The sequence below is a fragment of the Quercus robur genome, chromosome 7, assembly GCF_932294415.1.
Source record: "Quercus robur chromosome 7, dhQueRobu3.1, whole genome shotgun sequence".
Lineage (NCBI taxonomy): Eukaryota > Viridiplantae > Streptophyta > Magnoliopsida > Fagales > Fagaceae > Quercus > Quercus robur.
In genome coordinates, this window is record NC_065540.1 from 39,361,146 (window position 1) to 39,381,338 (window position 20,193).

At 32.6% G+C, this 20,193-nt stretch overlaps 1 protein-coding gene and 1 pseudogene across 2 annotated transcripts; one reads left to right on the forward strand and one right to left on the reverse strand.

Moving 5' to 3' along the window:
* Positions 1-457: 457 nt before the first annotated feature.
* Positions 458-12,203, reverse strand: LOC126691383 (TOM1-like protein 1; annotated as a pseudogene).
* A 311-nt stretch (positions 12,204-12,514) lies between these two features.
* On the forward strand, positions 12,515-18,421 carry LOC126693392 (probable disease resistance protein At4g27220). Of its 2 annotated transcripts, none has more exons than XM_050389356.1 (4): positions 12,515-16,013; positions 16,354-17,055; positions 17,372-17,465; positions 18,141-18,421. In XM_050389356.1, the coding sequence occupies exons 1-3, from the start codon at positions 12,561-12,563 to the stop codon at positions 17,396-17,398; spliced, it is 4,182 nt and encodes a 1,393-aa protein (XP_050245313.1). In that variant the 5' UTR covers positions 12,515-12,560; the 3' UTR covers positions 17,399-17,465; positions 18,141-18,421. The 2 variants fall into 2 exon arrangements, with proteins under 2 accessions (XP_050245313.1, XP_050245314.1); XM_050389357.1 differs by lacking the exon at positions 18,141-18,421 and adding an exon at positions 17,939-17,994.
* The last annotated feature ends 1,772 nt before the right edge of the window (positions 18,422-20,193 follow it).

Sequence of the window (20,193 nt, forward strand, 5' to 3'; positions counted from 1 at the left end):
AAAGAGATTGTTTTAAGAGCTCTTTATCATCACCATGACACTAATTTAATTAGTTTTTGGGAATGAAAATAAAGTAATTAAATTTTTTTACAATTATTCATGTCTTTCACAACAAAAGTGGTGTCAAAACTTTTTAAAAATAATTTATTAACAATTATCGTTTGTTAACACGATCTTATAAAATAAAGGTCATGTTAATCGGTACTTTTAAGGTAATTGTTAGGACTAATTATAATTTACCTAGTTGTGGTTTGGTAAAAATTTAAGTTGCCTAACCGTGGTTTGAAATTTAGTTCTTTACTCACTTGAGGTTAACTCAGGCAAGATTCTGTTACCCACATCTATAAAATGTGAGGCTAAATATGTATTTTTACTCTCTTTTATATCCCTCTTCTTTCAAAACATAAAAGAATTAGAGAAAACAAGATGAAAATTTTATAAAAATTATGAACAAACATTACCACCACCGTATAAAAGCTTCTGTCAAAATCTTTACCTTGTATGTTTCTTCATAAATAGGCAAATAGCGGAGCCCATTGGTCGATTCCCCCCATGATTCAATTAGCATCAAAGCCTTGTTACGTTTATTAACTACAGTCTGAGGATCTTCAATCAACTTCACCATCTCATCAAGAACTCTCTCAGCTGCTGCCTCCGAGAAAGCCTTCTTACAATTCTTAACACATGTTTCAAGCAACACCAAAGCCAAGTACTGAATCCTAGGACTCTTCAACATGACCTTTTACTTCCACGGATCAATTCAACACTGTTAATCTTTTCAGCATTGATCATGTCACAAATATCAAGCTTATTGGCCCAATCAGGCTCATCAAGGTTCTCCAAGGTGGCATCTTCAATGATCTTATCAGTCTGGTTTGGGCCTTGGAAAAGCTCCTTCATATTGAAGCTCATTGAACTCATGCCTGCAGTCATCTTTCGGCCCACCTCACCTCCAATCTTGAGGCATTCACCAAAGGCACTAACTTTATCCATCAAATTGTCACTAATACATCATCCTTGATTCCAACATTAATTTTTTCTCCTTTGGGTACCGCTGCTGGGTCATCCCCAATCTCAAGGGCCTTCTTGTTTACAGCATGATTAATTTGGGTTAGCACTTCTATGGTGGTAATGTTTCTTTTTAGTTTTTACAAAAACCTTACTTTTTGATATTGTTTTCTCTTTTTTATTTTTATTTTTATTTTATGTTTTAAGATGAGAGAAACATAAAAGAAAACAAAAATACATATTTAGCCTCATTTTTAACAGAGATGGGTAATGAAACCCTAATTGAGCTAATCTCATGTGGGAAAAGTGTCAAATTTTAAATCACGGGTAAGCAACTTAAATTTCGGCCAAACCACAGGTAGGTAACCCTAATTGTTTTTTTTTTTTTTTTTTTTTAATAATGATTAACCCTAATTGTTAAAAAACAATTTTAGTAAAATTTTGATACCACTTTTATAGCAGGGATGGACCCAGGTGGGAGCCCGGGCCCGCCTAGGTCCAATTTTTTTTTTTTTTTTAGTTACAATATTTTTCATTTTTGTAGTTAGCACCCCTCCCAAAACCTTAGGCCCCCTTTCTCCACAATAAGTCTAACTAGCTTACTCAAATAGCAACTATCCAACCAAAAAACTTAACCCAAAATATATATATATATATATATATTCACAATAGTGATTGTATTTTAGCAAAAAAAAAAAAAAAAAAACTATTTTACCACAAAGAACCAGAAAATCATGTGTTATTGGAGAAGCTAAAGCTAAATTTTTTGCAATCACAGTTAATAGTTCCTTGGATATCAGTAGGTTGACGAGTCTCGAACGATGATGATCTTTGGGCTATATCCTGTAAAACAAGAACACTGAATCAGAGGAGACCGGTGGGGATCGGCCTCAAGTCCTCCGATGATGAAGTTAGTTACTTTTTAACTCTCTGTAAGGAAGGAGTATTTTCTTAAATAAAATTGTCTGAATGCCTTACCCTTCATCGAAGAATCCTTATATAGTATTCGTGGAACGGTTATCTATTTAATAACCATTCCTAATGTCGAGGAGTCCGGAGAATTGGGGTAACTTCCATAACCGCTATGGAAGTTACCTAGGTTGGACGGCTCGTTCCATGGTGAACTCATCCATCTTTTATTAAAGACGGACGAGACCATCTAGGACGGCTCACCCACTGTCTAGGTGATGATCGATAAGATTCCCACAGGATCTCGTCCGTCCAAAGACAGACGAGATTAGCCAGGACGCTTGGGAGATCACTTAGCCTGTTTGGTTTGTCCTAACTTGTCTTTCGCTGGACGATGCATATGGACGAGTTCAGGAGTTCATGTTTTTCGTGACACCATCAACAGTAAATTGGTATAAATACTAGTTGACTGTAGCAAGTTGTTAAAAATAAACACAATATTTTTATTAAGATTATATCTCTTCCTTCAATTAAAAAACTCAAAAAAAAAAAAAATTTAAAAACTCAAATTCTCTCGCTTCCTTTATTATTTTAATGAATTGTTTATATTATTTTAAATGAAGTTATTAAAAAAAAATAGAACATTTAATATTAGGTGTATTGTAAAATGAGGTGATAAAATTAATAAAGTAACTTTTTGATATGCTAAAAGTTAAAATTTTTAGCACCACCAATGTGAATGCTCTAACTTCAACCAAAAAAAAAAAAAAAATCCTAGCCAGCTTAGTATTAAAAAAAGACATTATGTTGTTTTTGTTTGTCTTTGTTGGTAAATGATCACATCTTAATGTATTTAGAAATGACAATTTTGAGTATTTATAATTTTTTACTACTATATGGATGCCTATTTTGATTTTTTTTTTTTTTTTATATATATATTTTGGTCTCCGTTAGCTTAAAATCCTGGGTCTGTCCTTGTTTTATAGGAAATATAAAAGTTGGTAAAAAAAAAAAAATCATAAATGGCGATAAACATCCAAAATTTTTTTTTGAATGCTGAAATAGGAGACTAAGTGTGCGTTTGAGTTAGGATTAAAAATTAAAATTATTTTACTATTCAGCTTATTTTTGCTATTATTCATGAGTCCCACTGCACTTTTTGACATTATTCATAAGTCTTACTGTATTATTTTAACTAACTTTTATCTTTATTTACAGTACTTTCAATAATAATTTTTCAGTTTTAGCAAAATAAACGGTATCCAAACACATCTTGAAAAGCAGCATTAAGCCTTTGACACTTGAGCTAAAAAAAAGGCCACGAGCCAGCAGATCAATCAGTTGGACTCTGGTGATTTGTAATCAAAGGTCCGTGCGTGCGAGCTTGCATGGGATTAGGGAAAGGAAGATAGGAGGAGAACTATTTATAGGGAGCTTGACCAAAGTTATATTGCATAATTTTAGATGTTCATTCTTGGATTTTAAAATTTATGCTACGCATTACAAATAATCTTTATAGTTTAAGTTGTGGTTTGAGAGGCACTCAAAATCCTCCACCAAATTCGGAAAGGAATAAAAAAAAGTAGTGGATAAATTACAAAGTAAGTCTTATCCTTTATATCATATTTTAATTTGATCTTTAACATTTTAATTGTGTTAATTTAGTTCCTAATTTTTTCAGTGTAAGTCAATTTATTCTCTGCATTATCACTTGGATGAAAAAAATTGATGTGTCAAACAAAACATTAAAAATTATTTGTCATACCAAATCATTTGCAGTGTCACATTTTTTTTTTCATTTTAAAAGAAAAACCCAAATTAAATCCGAGACATGTGCCAACCAAAATCTGAAAATCTCATCTCCATCTCTTTTCCCTCTCTCAACCTCTCTCTCGTCAGTCACCACCAACCAAACCCATCTCAAACTATGTGGGTATTTGTTAATAAATGTTTGCCTATGTTGACATTCAAGTCCAACGGTGTTATTGCACCTGGACATGAGTTGTAGTGAAATGAAGGGACCACGTTTTCAGTTTGACATAAGTTGGTGGAGATTGAGTATGGTTTTAAGTTTTTTGAGGCGGTTTATTAGTTTGTTTGGCTTTGGGTCTCTGATTCTGTCCTCTAAGCAAGTTCTAGGGAGATTACTGGCTTTTTGATCCTCTTTTGAGTGAATGAGTTGAATGGGCCAAATGGGCATTTTTGTGGGTCTGTTAAAGGATGAGAAGAATGCATGGACTGCAATATGGTGAGTTTGAATAAGGGTCCGTTTGGATACCGTTTATTTTATTGAAAATTGAAAACTAAAAATACTGTAACAAAATAATTTTTAAATGCGTGAATAGTATTGTGGGATCCATTTTTAATGAAAAAATTACTGAAAAAAGAGGTTTGTGGATCCCGTGAACAGTGCACGAGATCTACTGGTGTGACATAAAGTCACAGAAACACGCTTCTCCCAAAAAAAAAAGTTGCAACATATGCTCCATTTGTTTCGATGTAAAATATTTTCAAATGTAAAATATTTTACATGTAAATATTTTACTTGTAAAATATTTTATTGAAAAATATTTGCAGGTGTTTGGCAAGTGTTGTGACCTAAATATTGCAAATATAAATCGGCCACCACCAGCCACCACATACCCAGCCACCCCCAACCATTGCAAAAATATACCCACTGTAATCCCATTTCATCTGCCACCATCATCTACCCAAACACCCAAGAGTCATCAGAATCACCACCAACCATTCAAAACATAGCCATCAAAACCACCACCAGCCACCACCAAAGCTTGAAAAAGCTGCCACCAACTACCAAAACAACAACCACCAACCACCTGTTATCCCATTCCATCGGCCACCATCATCTACCCAAACACCCAAGAGCCATCAGAATCACCACCAACCTTTCAAAACATAGCCATTAAAACCACCATCAGCCACCACCAAAGCTTCAAAAAACCGCCACCAACTATCAAAAAAAACAACCACCAACCACCAAATCATCACCAACCACCCAAAAAACAACCATCAACAACCCAAAAATCCATATCAAAAAAGCTAAAACACCCATAAAACCAGATCAAAAACCTAAAAAGAAAATCCACAAACAAAGAATCTAACATGAAAATCCAACAACCCAACAAATGTAGTGGCAGCAAGACTAGAACAGCCACTAGCAAGATTAGAGCAACCATTAAAAACCCAAGCCACTACTTAGCAGTCAGATCTCGATGAACTTCGTGAGAGAAACGAGAGGAGGGAGAAGTGTGGAGTCGGTCGATGGTGGCGCCATAGGTGGATGGCGTTGCTGGTGGGTAGCATCGGTCAGTGAGTGGCTCCAGTTGATGGGTGGCGCCGCTATTGGGTTGTGCCGGTCGGTAGGTGGCGTCACAAGGTTTTAGGAGAGAAGGTATGGGTTGAGAGGGAGAAAAGAGATAACGTGAAAGGGGGATAATAGGCAGCCTAAGAGTTGTCGGGTGAGGGTTGAGAGAAATTGTAAAATATTTTACCAATATTTTAAGTGTAAAATATTTTACACAAATTTGCTTAGATTGATTTGGTTGACTGAAATTATTTTGCTTTTGACTAAATGTTTTACTGCAAAACAAACACTGTAAAATGAGAAAATATTTTCCTGCAATTTTATGTCAAAACAAACAGAGTGGTAGACGCAAGACGCAGACGTGTTACCAAAAAAAAAAAAAAAATGGGAGACTACTGCCTGAGGTAGCGGTGGTGATTGGAGAAGGAGAGCCATGGAGATTTGGCCATGGTGGTTCGAAGAGAATAGGGAGAACGAAGGGGAAAAAGAGAAAAGGAAGAAATGGAACTCAAGTGTCTAAAACTCAAGTTCCACATGGATTTTAAATCCACCCTAACTCTACCAACACTTAAAACTCAAGTATTTTAAGCTTGAGTTGCTAAAGTGAACTCGAGTCTAAGAGACTTGAGATGCTATTTTTCTGGGTTATTTTGGAAACGTGACCACTAACAAAATTGTGTGGCAAAATCATGCTAATATGCAAATATCCCCCTCAATTCAACTGTAATCCTAAACTCCTAGTTAGCTATCTCTTTAATCCTTTTATTCCTTTTCCTGGTTTATCGGTCTTTTGCTTTTTTATTTATTTTTTCTGTTCCCAAAAATCAGCTTAATAAAATTATAGTTAAAAAATGTATAGAGCCCTATTCCAGAAAGTGCATCTGAACTTCGCTGACATACCCTTGAGATAGATTTTCAAGGAAAGTAAGGATTCCTCATTCCAGTTAATAAATAAATCATCAATTATTCGTTGTTGAAATGGCTAAGCAAGGATTAGATGCTTGTTAATAAATAGATCATCACGTAAGGCATTTACACTCTATATAATAACATCCACTTGCTCGTTCTCTATCACCCTTTCGATTTTCTTCCTCAATTAAGAATAAAATTCATCTGCGAATTATTGGCTACAATCTCTCTACTGCAGACTGCGAAATTTGTCTGTGTTAAACTTCTTTACTTTAGATCGCAGGCAGAGAGGTAAGTCCCAGAAACTTTTCCTTTCTTTTGGGGTTTCTTCAACATCTTTCCTCCCCATGTTACTTCTACATTTTTCTATGGTAATGCTTCTTTGATTTGCACATTGACTTCAGTTATTTTCTCTTTTTTTGTTTTTGTTTTTGTTTTTCAGTTGTTGGTTGTCCACTTATAGTTTCTACATATCATGTGGACATTAACAAAAAGAATATAGAATAGAAAACATGGAAAAATATAAAAACATAAAAAGCTATTAAAAAAAGAAAAAAAGAACAAGAAGGTTGCGAATGTGAGTACTCACATTCTGAATATTTGAGTTCTACAAAAAAAGAAAAGAAAAAAGAACTGAAATAGTCAGAATATTTGAGTTCTTTTTTTTTGATAATATGATGCATACATATGACACAATTTTTTTTGTAGATTAGTATTTAGTATAAATTAGTTCGTGGCAAAGCAGGTTGGTACAATTTACACAATTAGTAAAAATGTCAATTTCATGTTGGAAAAGAATACAATTTGGAAGAGTTTGACTAGGTTAGGTTAAAAAATATTCATAACTAAGGATAGAAATGATACTTGTAATCATATCTGAATTGTACGTATCGTGAATTGATTTTTGGTTTTTCCATATCGTGTATTGTAAGATACACAAACACTTAATAAATTTTATACAAAAAATTATATATAGATATACATATATAAAAGAGCAAGACTTAGGTACAATATTTATGTGCTGTTCTTTAGGTTCCCCTTTTAAGATTTTGCTATATAGATTTTTTTTCATGAGATGAAAGTATTTTTTTAGTTAAATAGCCACATGACTAAATCTTAAAAAGAGAATCTAAAGAACAACACTTAGGGTATTGTATCTAAGTTTTGTCCTAGATAAAAGGTATATTTATTATAAATTCATAACACATTCAACTAATGAATAATTTAATATCTCTTATGTAATAATATTTACAAAACTAACTAACTAAATCAAATTAACAAGTGTTTATAATTTACATATTCAAACTGATTAAACTCAAAATATGATAATACATGACAAATAACCCAAAATAATAAATTTTTTTCCATCATATTCATTATCTTGTCTAGTTAACTCCATCTAAGTTAGTGTTATCATCATGTTCATCATTTTGCAAATTTATTTATTCATTGAAACTTTCTTGATTATCATCAACATTTACTATCTTTTCTTATTCTTTTATTTTAATAATTTTTTTTTTAAATATTTCATCATGTCATTGTAGCTTCTTAGATTTTAACAATAATGACAAAAATAAAAAATAATTATATTGTCAATTAACACCTTATTCATAGTATAGAAAGTAAATTTGTAAATATGAAAGTGAAGTGTAACTGTGCAGTCCAAATTTTGTAAAAGAAAGAAAGAAAAAAAACTTATGGATATGTTTTTTTTATTGGGCTAAATTAAGTAACATAATAATTTTATGTTAAAAACAAGTCTAATAACTTGTTTTAAAGCACATGTCTATGTATCGTATAATACATATGATTTTATGGTATAATACGATTCATATAATATGCATCACTATATCATACGATTCATGAGTACTTATGATACGGAATTTTTTGTACATTATATGTTTTGTAGCATATCATATGATATTGAAAAATATGCTTGTAACGGATTTTTTTTTCCAACTAATTATTGTCCTACATTATTGGCAGAAAAAATCATATAGAAAAAATTATTTTGAAGAATTATACATTTAGCCATTAAGAGAAGTTATGTAACACAAGGTTGGAAGAAAAACTTTAGGTGTTGGAATAAGATCTTATTCTTTCTCAAAAAAAAGAAAAGAAAAGATGAGAATAAGATCAAACCCTTTTTACAGAAGTTAAAATATGAAGGTTGAAGATTTATTAGTTTGCTGACATGGCCCTCCAAGTGCACTGAAGAATTTCTCCCAATGTAGGGGCTGGTAATAAATTAGACCAGAAAAATTAACAAAGATAAAAGAAAAAAAAAAGCTAAGACTTAGAATTAGGGGAGGCGGCTTTGCTACTTGCTGTGTGTGGTGGCTCTAACCTTTAACTCTACTGCTTAACCATTAATGATTTTTGTTTAAAACTTTTTAAAGAGCCATGTTGTTTGTTTTGGATAAAATAGGTTGATTGGACTCAATTTGTTTTAGCTTTAATATTGGTAATTTTTATTGTTGGGCTAATTTTTTTGAGCTTGTATATTTTGTTTTAGATTTAATCTATTAATTTTTTATGGCCTTGAAAATGTGGAAAATGCTAAAACTACAAATTTTTTTACAAAATTCTAATATAGTGAGTGACTATTAGTAAGTAAAAAGTGATGCAAGTATTCAAACCAATAAGAATTTGCTACTTCGATAATTTGAAAAGATGTTATTGTAGAAAAGTTTGTAGTTATAATATTACTCTTAAAAGAATTGATGAAATTGTTAAGAGGGGGCAAAATGTAATTTTATTAAATAAAATTGCTAAAATTAGTACAGCTTCCATGTGTGTGTATATATATATATATAAATAAGAAAAGATTATTTCTCTTTGAACTCGTAATTTTCCCTCATGCCCAAAAGCTGAAATCTCTCTCAACAAAACAAAACATAAAAATCCCCCACCCCAACCCCACCCCCCCACCCCCCCCCCAAAAAAAAAACCTCAAACCTATATACATATATATATATATATATATATTTTTTTTTTCACATCTCTAGAATTAAAAAAAAAAAAAAATCTTTGTATTCCTGTTGTTTGTTGGTGCCACCTCTTCATTCCAACCATTCCCTTGCAGTTATGAGATTTGCCTTGGAAAATTCTTTTAAATCTATTTGTCTATTTGTTTCTTTCCAATTCATGTTTTCTACTTGTTTGCTGTTTCCTACGTTGTTGTTGCTTGTTACAATCTATGATACAAGGATACTTTGTTTTTGCTCACATATCCGTATCCGATATGTATCATACTTGTATCATACTTGATACCTCTAAGCTACATATCCAATTTTTTTTTTTTTTTTAAGCGTCAATACATCTAGGATACACTCGTAATACGACTTGGATACTGTTATAACCCAACCCCAAAAGTGAGAGATAGCCCAAACTTGTAAGAATTTTTATTTATATGTTTTATATATTGGTTTCAATGTTGAACACTTATCTAATTATCTTTTATTTACTTATTTATTATTATCTTGGTTTGTATTCTAAACATCATTTAATGGATATTAATTCATTTTATTATCTATTATTGATTTTAAATTGATATATGATTAAGAATGTATAAAAAATAAATGTTTAACAATATATATATATAAAATATAAATAAAACATATTTAATAAGTAATTAATACATTAATCCCCAACATATTGTACCTTAAGGTTTTCAAGAAAGGTTGTATCCCCGAAACCGTATCACATCCATACAGCCATACTCATATCTTTACCATGCATCTTAGGTTAATTACAATGCATTGCCTTTACTTTTTCTTGTGGTGTGTGAGATAGAGAGTGGACCACTTTACTTGGTCCAACCCCTTCTCTACACGTATCACCATATGATTATTACTTTTTTTTTCAATTTTATAATTCAAGTAAAATGTGTGGCTGCCTTAAATTAGTGAGATTCAATGTTTATTTCTTTTTCATTTTTTTTAAAATAATAAGAAACCCAATTGTTTAGTTGATACATGTATATAATATACCATTGTCCATTTGTTAACCAAAAAAAAAAAAAAAAAGTTTTGTGAAAAAGAAAGTATTAAATATATATAATCAAAATTGACTTATAGAAAATATAATTTCATTATAATTTTCTAGTATTTGGTTTTTTAATAGTGTTATTGCTTTTAGTTGCACTATTTTATTCTATTGTTTAATCCAATATTCTAATTTATTGCATGATGAAATAAATATGTTTTATTATTTTTATTTATGCAATTCACGATCAAGTAGAGTTAAAATATATAAAAATGTCAGATTCTTTTTCAAATGCATGTATAAACAAAAATTTAATGTGTAATTTTATGTCTTAAAAAGCGAGAAGAATAGATTTTAAGTAAAACAAATATTATTTAAAAAATATTTTAAAATATAAAAAACCTTATGTTAATCTTTGTCTTAAGCCCCAAAATTTATAGAGCCGCCCCTGATAATATGGGCACATAAATTATTTTCATTCCTAAGCAATGATAGATGGCTTTGACACCATTTCTATATGAAATTATTTGCAATTGGATACTTGGAGATGGAGAAGAATTAGTCATAATCTCTCTCTCTTTTTTTTTTTTGTTGGGGGGGGGGGGGGGGGGGGGGTGGTGGTGGGTGTAAAAAAGGAAAACTCCCAAAACACAGTGTAGGGAGGGTCCAGATTAGGGGAGCCTCCCAGTTACACTCAAACTAGAAGTATACAAAGAAAGAAACTACAACAACAAAACAAAACGAGCCAAACCAGCACAGCAGTGCAACAATACACTAACAACAACATCTTCATCTTTACTCAAACTAAGGGATACTAGGAGTCTAAGCAATAAATTGGTGCATAAGCACACTGATTGCACAGTAGCACTGACTCTCTAGATCAGTCCCCCAATTACAGCAAATGGTAGTTTTTAATACAGATTTCTCAAATTTTGTTTCAAACCCCAGCCTGGCTTTGACATCCTTAATGATGTTTCTCTTAATCTGCTCCAGTCCAAATTCTACCTTCATGGACTATAGCATTCCTTTAAAGCCAAATGTCGTATATAGTCCTCATCTGGTCTTCATCTTCTGTTACTCCATGTATAGAAACACCACACAGCAGCATGATCTCACACCTCAAGGTTACCTAAACATGAATTAAATTTATTTTCATAACAATTAACAACCAAAACACCATGCTATTCATGGACACTCTTTATCACATTGAAATCTCCAGCCAAAATCCAAGGAAAACCCTTCACTTGATTGCAAAACTGATCCAACTTATCCCAAAAAATTTATCTCTCAACGCCCTCAGTAGCCCCATAAATAAAGGAAGAGTGGCAGTTTTATCCTTGAAAAATATTTTGCAATGAATAGCTTCAGAAATTACTTGACAAATTTGAATAGAAAAAATGTCCTCTACCTAGATTTTACCTAGGCCATGTTGAGAGACAGAATAACATAATTTCCATCCAGGTAAAATGGAATTCATAATCTCTAGTTTTCTCCTCCCTTACTCTTGTTTCAACCAAGCACACTAGGTTAAGATCCATTTCCCTCGCTTTCTTTTCGACTTCTGCTTCAAGGGGCAATTCAAACCCCTGACATTCCAAATTAACCACTTCATGAGCAATTGATGAGAAAGGAAGGAGACAAAGCCCTCCTAACTGATGGCTTACCAGTATCACAGCCAACTTTCTTAGATTACTTCTTAAACAGTAAGGGTGGAGAAGCTCTTTTTGGTGGGGAAGTTACGACTCCTCCTACTGCCAGCCTAGCTACTTTTTAGTTTGGCAGAATTAAAAACAACAAATCTATTACTTGGAGGAAGAGGATTTGGAGTTAACTCAGGACTAGAAGCATTCACCTGAGCTTTCTTTCACCTAGATTAATCAGTCTTCACTTCATCTGCAACCTCTTGGCCTTCATAGGCACCCATCTTCTGAGTCATCCTTCTTGGATCAACTGTTTCAATATTTCCACAGTTGGCAGCAAAATGTCCAAAGAAATTACATTTTGGGCATTTCATAGGTATCCATGGATATTCAATCCCAACAAGAAATGGATTTCCATCACCCATACCTACTTCAATCTCACCTGGAAATTCAGCCTTTAGATCAACCTCAACAAAGACCCTAGCTAATCCAACTTTTCTAATGATCTTTTCTTTATCATAATCTGTTTGTGAAGGCTATAATCTGCACCCAACTTTTCTAATAGAAATTATAAATGAGCACCAACTTACTTATCACAAGTTTTGAATTAGTCTTGATCAAAGCACATTCCCAAAAAAAAATATAGTGATAATTGCAGTGCCAAAACTATCTAATTAGTAGGTCCACTTCAGTGAGATCATCAGTATGAACTCAGTTTTGAATTACTGCTTGTTAAAAAATTATCTTTATTTACAGAGAATCCAAACGAACAAAGAAAAGAAATGGAAGAAATTGCTAATTCAATTCTAGCAAAATTTGGAGAATTCTTGGTGAAACCCCTTGTAAAACAGTTTTGGCTTCTGATTCACCACAAAAGCAACTTGGAGAATCTCAAAGAACAATCTCGGACGCTGTGTGCTGAGAGGGCTGATTTGCAATTAAAGGTTGACAGAGCCAGATGGAATGGAGAGGTAATCTCACCTGTGGTTAAGTTGTGGGTACAAGATGTGGATAAGATCATTGAAGGTCTGCCGAGATTCATAGAAGAAGCAAATAGGATAGCCGAGAGTGGGTGGTTTCCAAATCTGAAGTCCCGTTATTCCATGAGTAGGAAAGCTAAGAAGATGACCCGGGCCATTGTTAATCTTCTACAGAAGAAATTTGATAGTGTATCGCATTCTGCAGCTCCACAGGGAATAGGATCATCATCCATAGAAGGTTTTAAGGGTTTTCAATCAAGAACAAAATTGACAATCAGAGTTTTAGAGGCTCTAAGGGATGACAAGATCAACATGATTGCAATATGCGGTATGGGGGGGATAGGAAAAACAACAATGGCAAAAGAGGTAGCGAAAAGAGCAAAAGATGATAAGTTATTTGATGAAGTTGCAATAGCAGTGGTGTCCCAGAATCAAGACTTGAGAAGGATTCAAGGTCAAATTGCGGAGATGCTAGGTTTGAAACTTGTTGAAGAGAATTCACTTGTAAGAAAAGAAAGATTAAAAAAAAGACTAATGGATAACAAGAGTATCCTTGTAATATTGGATGATGTTTGGGATGTACTTGATCTAGAGGCAGTAGGAATTCCTTATGGAGGACAGCACAATAGATGCAAAATCTTGTTGACATCACGAAGTGAAGAAGCTTGCATTCAAATGAAAACTCAGAAGATTTTTCCAATCAAAGTCTTAACTGAAGAAGAAGCGTGGAGTCTTTTGAGAGATAAGGCAGGTAATTGTATTGATACTCCCAATCTACGTCCAATAGCAAAGGAGGTTGCAAAGGAATGTGGAGGTCTACCTGTTGCTATTATAACTGTTGGAAGAGCGCTAGAAAACAAAAGCAAGGTAGAGTGGAATGCTGCTCTTCAGCAGCTTAAAAAGTCTATCCCGAAAAATATTCCTGGTCTAGATTCAAAGGTCTATTCCAGCATGGAGCTCAGTTACAATTATTTAGGAAGTGATGAAGCTAAGTCATGCCTTTTGCTATGCTGTTTATTTCCAGAAGATCATGATATTCCCATTGAATATTTGGTCAGATATGGAATGGGACGAAGGTTGTTTGAAAGGATTGATAATGTGGCAGAAGCAAGAAATAGAGTTCATGCAATTGTTAAAAATCTTAAAAGATTGTCTCTACTGTTGGATGGTGGGAAGGTAGAATGTGTCAAAATGCATGATGTTGTACGGGATTTTGCCATATCAAAGGCAGAGGAACCTGGTTTTCTGGTAGAAAGTGATAATAAAATGGAAGAATGGCCAGAGAAAGATAAATATGGACAGTATAAAGCAATTTCCCTTATGTCCCGAGAAATGAAAAATCATCCTGAAGACATAGAGTGTCCGAAACTTGAGCTTCTGCAGCTATCATGTAGCAAACTTACTACACAGATTTTCCCAGCCAATCTTTTTAAAGGGATGAAGGAACTGAAGGTATTGTCTATGCAAGGTATGTCCTTTCTGTCACTACCACAATCAATCCGGGTTCTTGAGAACCTTCGGACACTGCATTTGGATTATTGTAAATTCGAAGATGTATCTGCAATTGGAGCACTTAAGAAACTAGAAATGCTTAGCTTTTTTGGTTCTAGAATCGGGGAGTTGCCGAGAGAAACCAAAAATCTAAGTCACTTAAAGTTGCTAGATCTGTCAAAATGCTTTGATCTTCAACGAATTCCACCTGGTCTCCTATCGAGTTTATCTCGACTAGAAGAGTTGTATATGGGAGAAGTCCTTATGGAATGGGAACCTACTGAAGGCAACAGAGAGGGAGAGGGATCCAATGCAAGCCTTGCTGAACTAATGTCTTTCTCCCATCGTTTAATGGCTTTAGAAATTTGTATACAAAACCCCAAGTCGTTCCCAAAAGACTTTCTCTTCAAAAATCATATGACAAGATTTCATATATTTATTGGTAATCTGATAAGTGGTGGATTTTATAGGCCCCCACTTACTAATCAATTCCAATATCAGTCACATGATTATTTGTTTGAAAACAATTTGGTACTTTGGGGAGTTGACATGCGTGAGATTCCAGAGAGTCCGATGCTTCATCAACTCTTACAGAAATCTGAAATTTTAGAATTGAGGGAAGTAAAAAATTTAAAAAATATTCTGTATGAGTTAGACCAAAAGGGTTTTCAATGCTTGAAGGTTCTAAGTGTTCGTCATAGTAAGGATGTAGAATATGTAATTGATACCACATCAGATCAAACTCTACAATCTGCGTTGCCTATCCTGGAGTCACTGCAACTGTCTTATTTGATTGAATTAAAAGAAATATGTCATGGGCTATCAAAATGCAGTAGTTTGAAAAATGTCAGATCAGACTCACAGCTTGCTTTTTTTGGCAACCTCAAATCTCTTCGGCTATCGAAATGCAGCCGTTTGAAAAATGTCTTTACATTGTCCATAGCGAGAGGTTTGGTTAAACTCCAAGAGTTAGAGATAGAACGGTGTGATTACATGGAAGAAATTTTTCCCAAGGAAGGAGAAGAAAATGAAATGGCATTTGATAGGATCAAGTTTCCACAATTAACATCAATACGCATATACTGTCTACCAAAACTCATTGGTTTTTGTGCAGCTGGGGATCCTGCAGTTAAAATTTCTCATAAATTGTTTTCATCCAAGACAATCCTGTGGTCACTGAATTTAGAAAATCTTAAATTAAATGAGGCTGATTCACTAAGAGTGATATTTGATCTTGAAGGACTAAAGGTCGACCATGACCACCAAAGATTGGCAGTACTTGCTCAATTGAAAACTTTAGGCTTATGGAGTTTATCTAAGTTGAGAGAAGTGTGGAACAACGTTCCACGAGGTGTTCAGGGTTTTCAAAACCTAACATCAATTATAGTAGATAGATGTCACTGTCTAAGTTACCTATTCCCATCTTCTGTTGCAAAACTACTTGTGGAACTTCAAAGCATTACGGTTGATGAGTGTGCTGCAATTGAAAACATCGTTCAAAGAGATGGAGAGGAAGAGGAAGCAGATATCATTGTGTTCCCTAAATTGACTTCCTTCGACTTAATAGGACTGCCAAGTCTAGTGAGTCTTTCTACTGGAGCTTATTCTTTTGCATGGCTATCCATGAAGAAGATCGATATGAAAAGTTGTCCCAAAGTGAAAACATTTGGTTCAGAAATTTGGAGCCTAAAAAAGCAGAAGAAAACCAATGGGGATCGAAGCACCACCAAAAAATCACAAAGAAGCTCCTCAGTGAACAAAGAGGTACGTATTTGACTAAATAATAGTAATTTCTTTCCCTTAACATTAAAAGTTCTAGATTTAAACTCATATCCCAATGGTGCATTGCTGTTCTATTTGTTCATCTGCTCTAGTCTTCATGCACCCAATATTGATTGCTTTTCTGAATTTGTCTATACTTTATGCACCTAAAATTGATTTCTTTTTAATTTGTGCATCCACTCTGTTTATGCCATCTTATTCCCTAGATGGATATATTCATGTTTTGCTGTCAAGCCCATGGCTCCAAATAATTTTGAAAGATCTAAAAGAAACGATTATTTTGATTATAATACTTCTTTTTACTGTACTTAATTATTTGTAGCGTACTTTGACTAAGCTGAAGGATCCAAGAGCTAGTGATATCGACAATCCCTCAAAGATACAGTCACTTTTTCCATCACATATAATTGAGCGCTTAAAGAATCTAGAATCGATTGTATTACAGGGTTGCCAGTTGCTGGAAGTTATATTTCAACTTGAAGAACTAAATTTTGAGGAAAGTGAAGTAGCATCAGTTCTTGATCAGTTAAGAGAATTGAATCTATATAATTTACCAAAACTAATGCACATATGGAAGAAGGGTCCAGAAAGGATCAGAGGTTTTGGAAACTTGAGATTGTTAGTAGTATGGGAATGTAACAATCTGACATATTTGTTCTCACCATCCATAGCAAAATTGCTTGTGATGTTAGAGGAAATACAAGTTACTAAATGTAAAAAAATTGAAGAAATCCTTATAAGAGCTAGGGAAGAAGAAAAAGAAGAAAAAAGTTTGTTCCACAAAGTGAACTCAATCTTGCTCAGGGACTTACCAAATCTGAAGTGTTTTTGCAATGAAGCCAATGCTTTTGAGTGGCCATCCCTAAAGAAAATGATGGTAATTAGATGTCCCAATTTAAGGAGGTTTGTTCCATCCAATCTAAAGACACCTGAGCTGGAAGGAGTATATGAAGACATCGAATTCAAAACAAGTCAGTGGAAGGGAGATCTTAATGCCACCATAGAGCACATATTCAAACGAAAGGTATGGCACATTCTCACTGCAATTATCTCACTAACGGAAGAATTTAACACTTGTGTGTAGACCATAGAAGTATATAAATATGCCAATATTTCTGTTTAATTAATTAGCAGAAATTAGACAACAGTTTTATTAAAAAGAAAAAGGAAAGAAAGGAAAAACACAATTTTCGAATACCAAAGAAATGTTTTGAAAAACAGTAATTTCTTCACTTTCGACCATTTATAGCATCACCAATAGTAGGCACATGGTTACTTTCATTTTTGTAGTTGCAAATATTATGATTACTTAAATCACATAAATACTTCTATTCATACAGGGAAAACAGGTGGATCAGGAGACGTAGCAACAAGTGTAAACCGAAACCACTAAATCAGAGAAGGATATGAGATGTTGAGCAAGGCATACAGGAGGTGAGCATATTACACATTTTTTTTTCTTTTTTTTAATTTTTATATCAATTTAGTATATTTGGTCAGAATCCAAAAATGCATAAAAATGAAAAACGCATACAACTTTTTTTTTTTTTTTTTTTTCATATATATTTAAGGCATACCATTTGAAATATACTTTAGCAAACGAAAGACCCAAGAGCTATTTTTGAAAGAAGCAGATCATGAAAAAAATCATGTAGTGTCTGGTCCACCTTTTTCCTCTCAAGAAAGAAGATACCAATTAGAACAACAACCTGTATTATGGGGGCTGAATGAAAAGAGGTTATATTAGATATATTATTCAATTGCTTCTGTACAACTTAGCACCCAAAAAAGTTGCTATAGAGTTGCCAATTAAACAAATATTTTTTTTTCCCTTGCAAGAGAATGTGGTAATACATATATTACCTCAACAGTACATTGATTTCACTCATAAAATTGCAATCAATTAGGTCCTTTTGTTAATCCAAGCATGCTGCGAACATTATTAATTGACCATGGCATTCAGGTACTTGTCTGTGTTTTTCTATGCTTAATCAATCATTTCATTTTGTGAAAACTATCTAATTAGTGCGTCAACTTTAATGAAATCATCACTTCTATCTCGGTTTTATAAAACTGGAAGTTTATAATAAACTTAATCTTTCCTTGCAGAGAATTGGAAAGAAGAAGGGAAAGAAATGGGAAGTGTAATTTCAATTGTAGCAAAAATTGGAGAATACTTGGTGGTGCCAATCAGACAACAGCTTGCTTGTAGGAATTCCTTATGGAGGCCAAATTATATACATGTGGAATTGATGGAAACCATAAAATGTCTCCAAGATATTGAATATACATTTTCTTGTTAATTAGCTTGTAATCTCATGCATATGCATGGATATACTTAAAGATATACGATGCATAATATAATTCCTATATATATAATTTAAATACTATTGATAGTCATTTTTATATTTTGTTAACTCTTTAAAACATTTTGTAAGGATATTATTAGGTATAAAATGTAAATTGTCCATATATATATTATTTTTTTTAATTATTGTGAAACACTTTGTTTTTTACGATTCATTTATTCTAGATTTTTTGGTTTTTGTACTTAATAACTCACTTAGATGAATATTTATGATGTGGTCCCATGTTTGATTCTAAAATTAAGAAATAAAGATCTTTAAGAATAAATAATTTAGGACATATGACACAAAATTGGAACTCTAATTTGGAATTCTAATTTGAGTTTTTCTTATCTTTATCTATTATTATATATATAGATGAGGAATACTCATCTCTGCATTTTCATTTTCTCTATTTGGCTTTAACTTTTTCTTTATGATACTTCACTTTTTATTCTTTGACATTTATTATCACTAGTCGTAGATTCACGTGATGCGTGGAAATATACAACTATTTTGTAACATGCTATAATGTGTGATTTATTCTCTAAAACGTACTTGAGATATTATTTCTAAAATTATTTTTCATCTCTCCATCTCTACAAATATATCATTCTATTCTTTTGCGGTTTTTTTTGTTGAAAAACTTAGATGCATTTGGTTGATATTATTCTATTATTGTTTTTGAGATAAAAGATAGAAATACTATTTTTTTTTTCAAGTGATCTATATTATTCAAACTTTTGTATAGTGTGTTATATATGGTTCTTTTTTTTTTTACAACTAGAATTTTAAGTTCCAAATTCTCATTCTCTTAAAAAGATTATCATGATAACCAAACCTCATCACCAATTTACGATTGATAGTACTCAAATAATTTATATAGAGACATTCAAATACATAATCATTTTCACTTCTAAAATATCTAAAAATTAACTAAAACCAAAACTATAAGAGGGATAGAGAGTACATGTGATAAATAACTCAAAAAACACACTACCAAAGTGTATTATCCAAAAGTAGAGACAAAAAAAAAAAAAAATCATCAATCTAAAATAGGGTTGCAAGAAAGAATTAATGTGAAAGAGAGAGAGAGACCTCACCTTTTTTGGAAGAGAATGTGAGACAAATAACAAAATTATATAAAAGAAGATGAGTAGAAGAATATTCAAAAGAAAATGTATAGTTGTAAATACCAAATTATCCAAGTCATGCTATGTAATAGAATAACATTAAATCATTCTGTAATTTCATTAGATAACATGTAACCCAAAAAAAAAAATTAAAAAGATAAAAAAATATAAACACAACCAAATCATATCAACCTAAAGTAGAGTTAAACATAAAAATTCATCAATCTAAATTAAACATCCACCAAAAGAAAGAAAGAATATATGTATATATATATATATATATATAGAGAGAGAGAGAGAGAGAGAGAGAGAGAGAGAGAGTATTCACCTTTTTGTGTGAGCAAAATATGGATTGAATAGAAGATAAAATAACAAATTTTTATAGTAAAAAAAATGGGGAGAATAAGAGTCAAAATAAAAGGAAGATGAAGAGATGAAAAAATTGTAAGGTTAAGGTATAGAGTAGTAGGGAGATAAAAAAGTAAAAGTAAGTAAATGTTTGATGTTAGAATATATATGATTCACTTGTTAGGAACATATATTACTATTTTATGTAATTGGCTAATCCTTTTACAAAATGCACTTTACTTGTATTTGAGTAGATCTAGGATGTGTTTAATATTTCAAGAAACTGTGTTTTAAGATCAAGTGTTGAAGACATGCAAGTTTGTCCAAAAAACAAGC

What these genes read in the sequence shown, in the direction of transcription:
- LOC126693392 (XM_050389356.1), top strand. Translation starts at nt 12,561, where the DNA reads ATGGAAGAAATTGCTAATTCAATTCTAGCAAAATTTGGAGAATTCTTG. An exon ending in GCTCCTCAGTGAACAAAGAG is followed by an intron (nt 16,014 to 16,353) that starts GTACGTATTTGA and finishes AATTATTTGTAG; the next exon opens with CGTACTTTGACTAAGCTGAA. An exon ending in AGCACATATTCAAACGAAAG is followed by an intron (nt 17,056 to 17,371) that starts GTATGGCACATT and finishes CTATTCATACAG; the next exon opens with GGAAAACAGGTGGATCAGGA.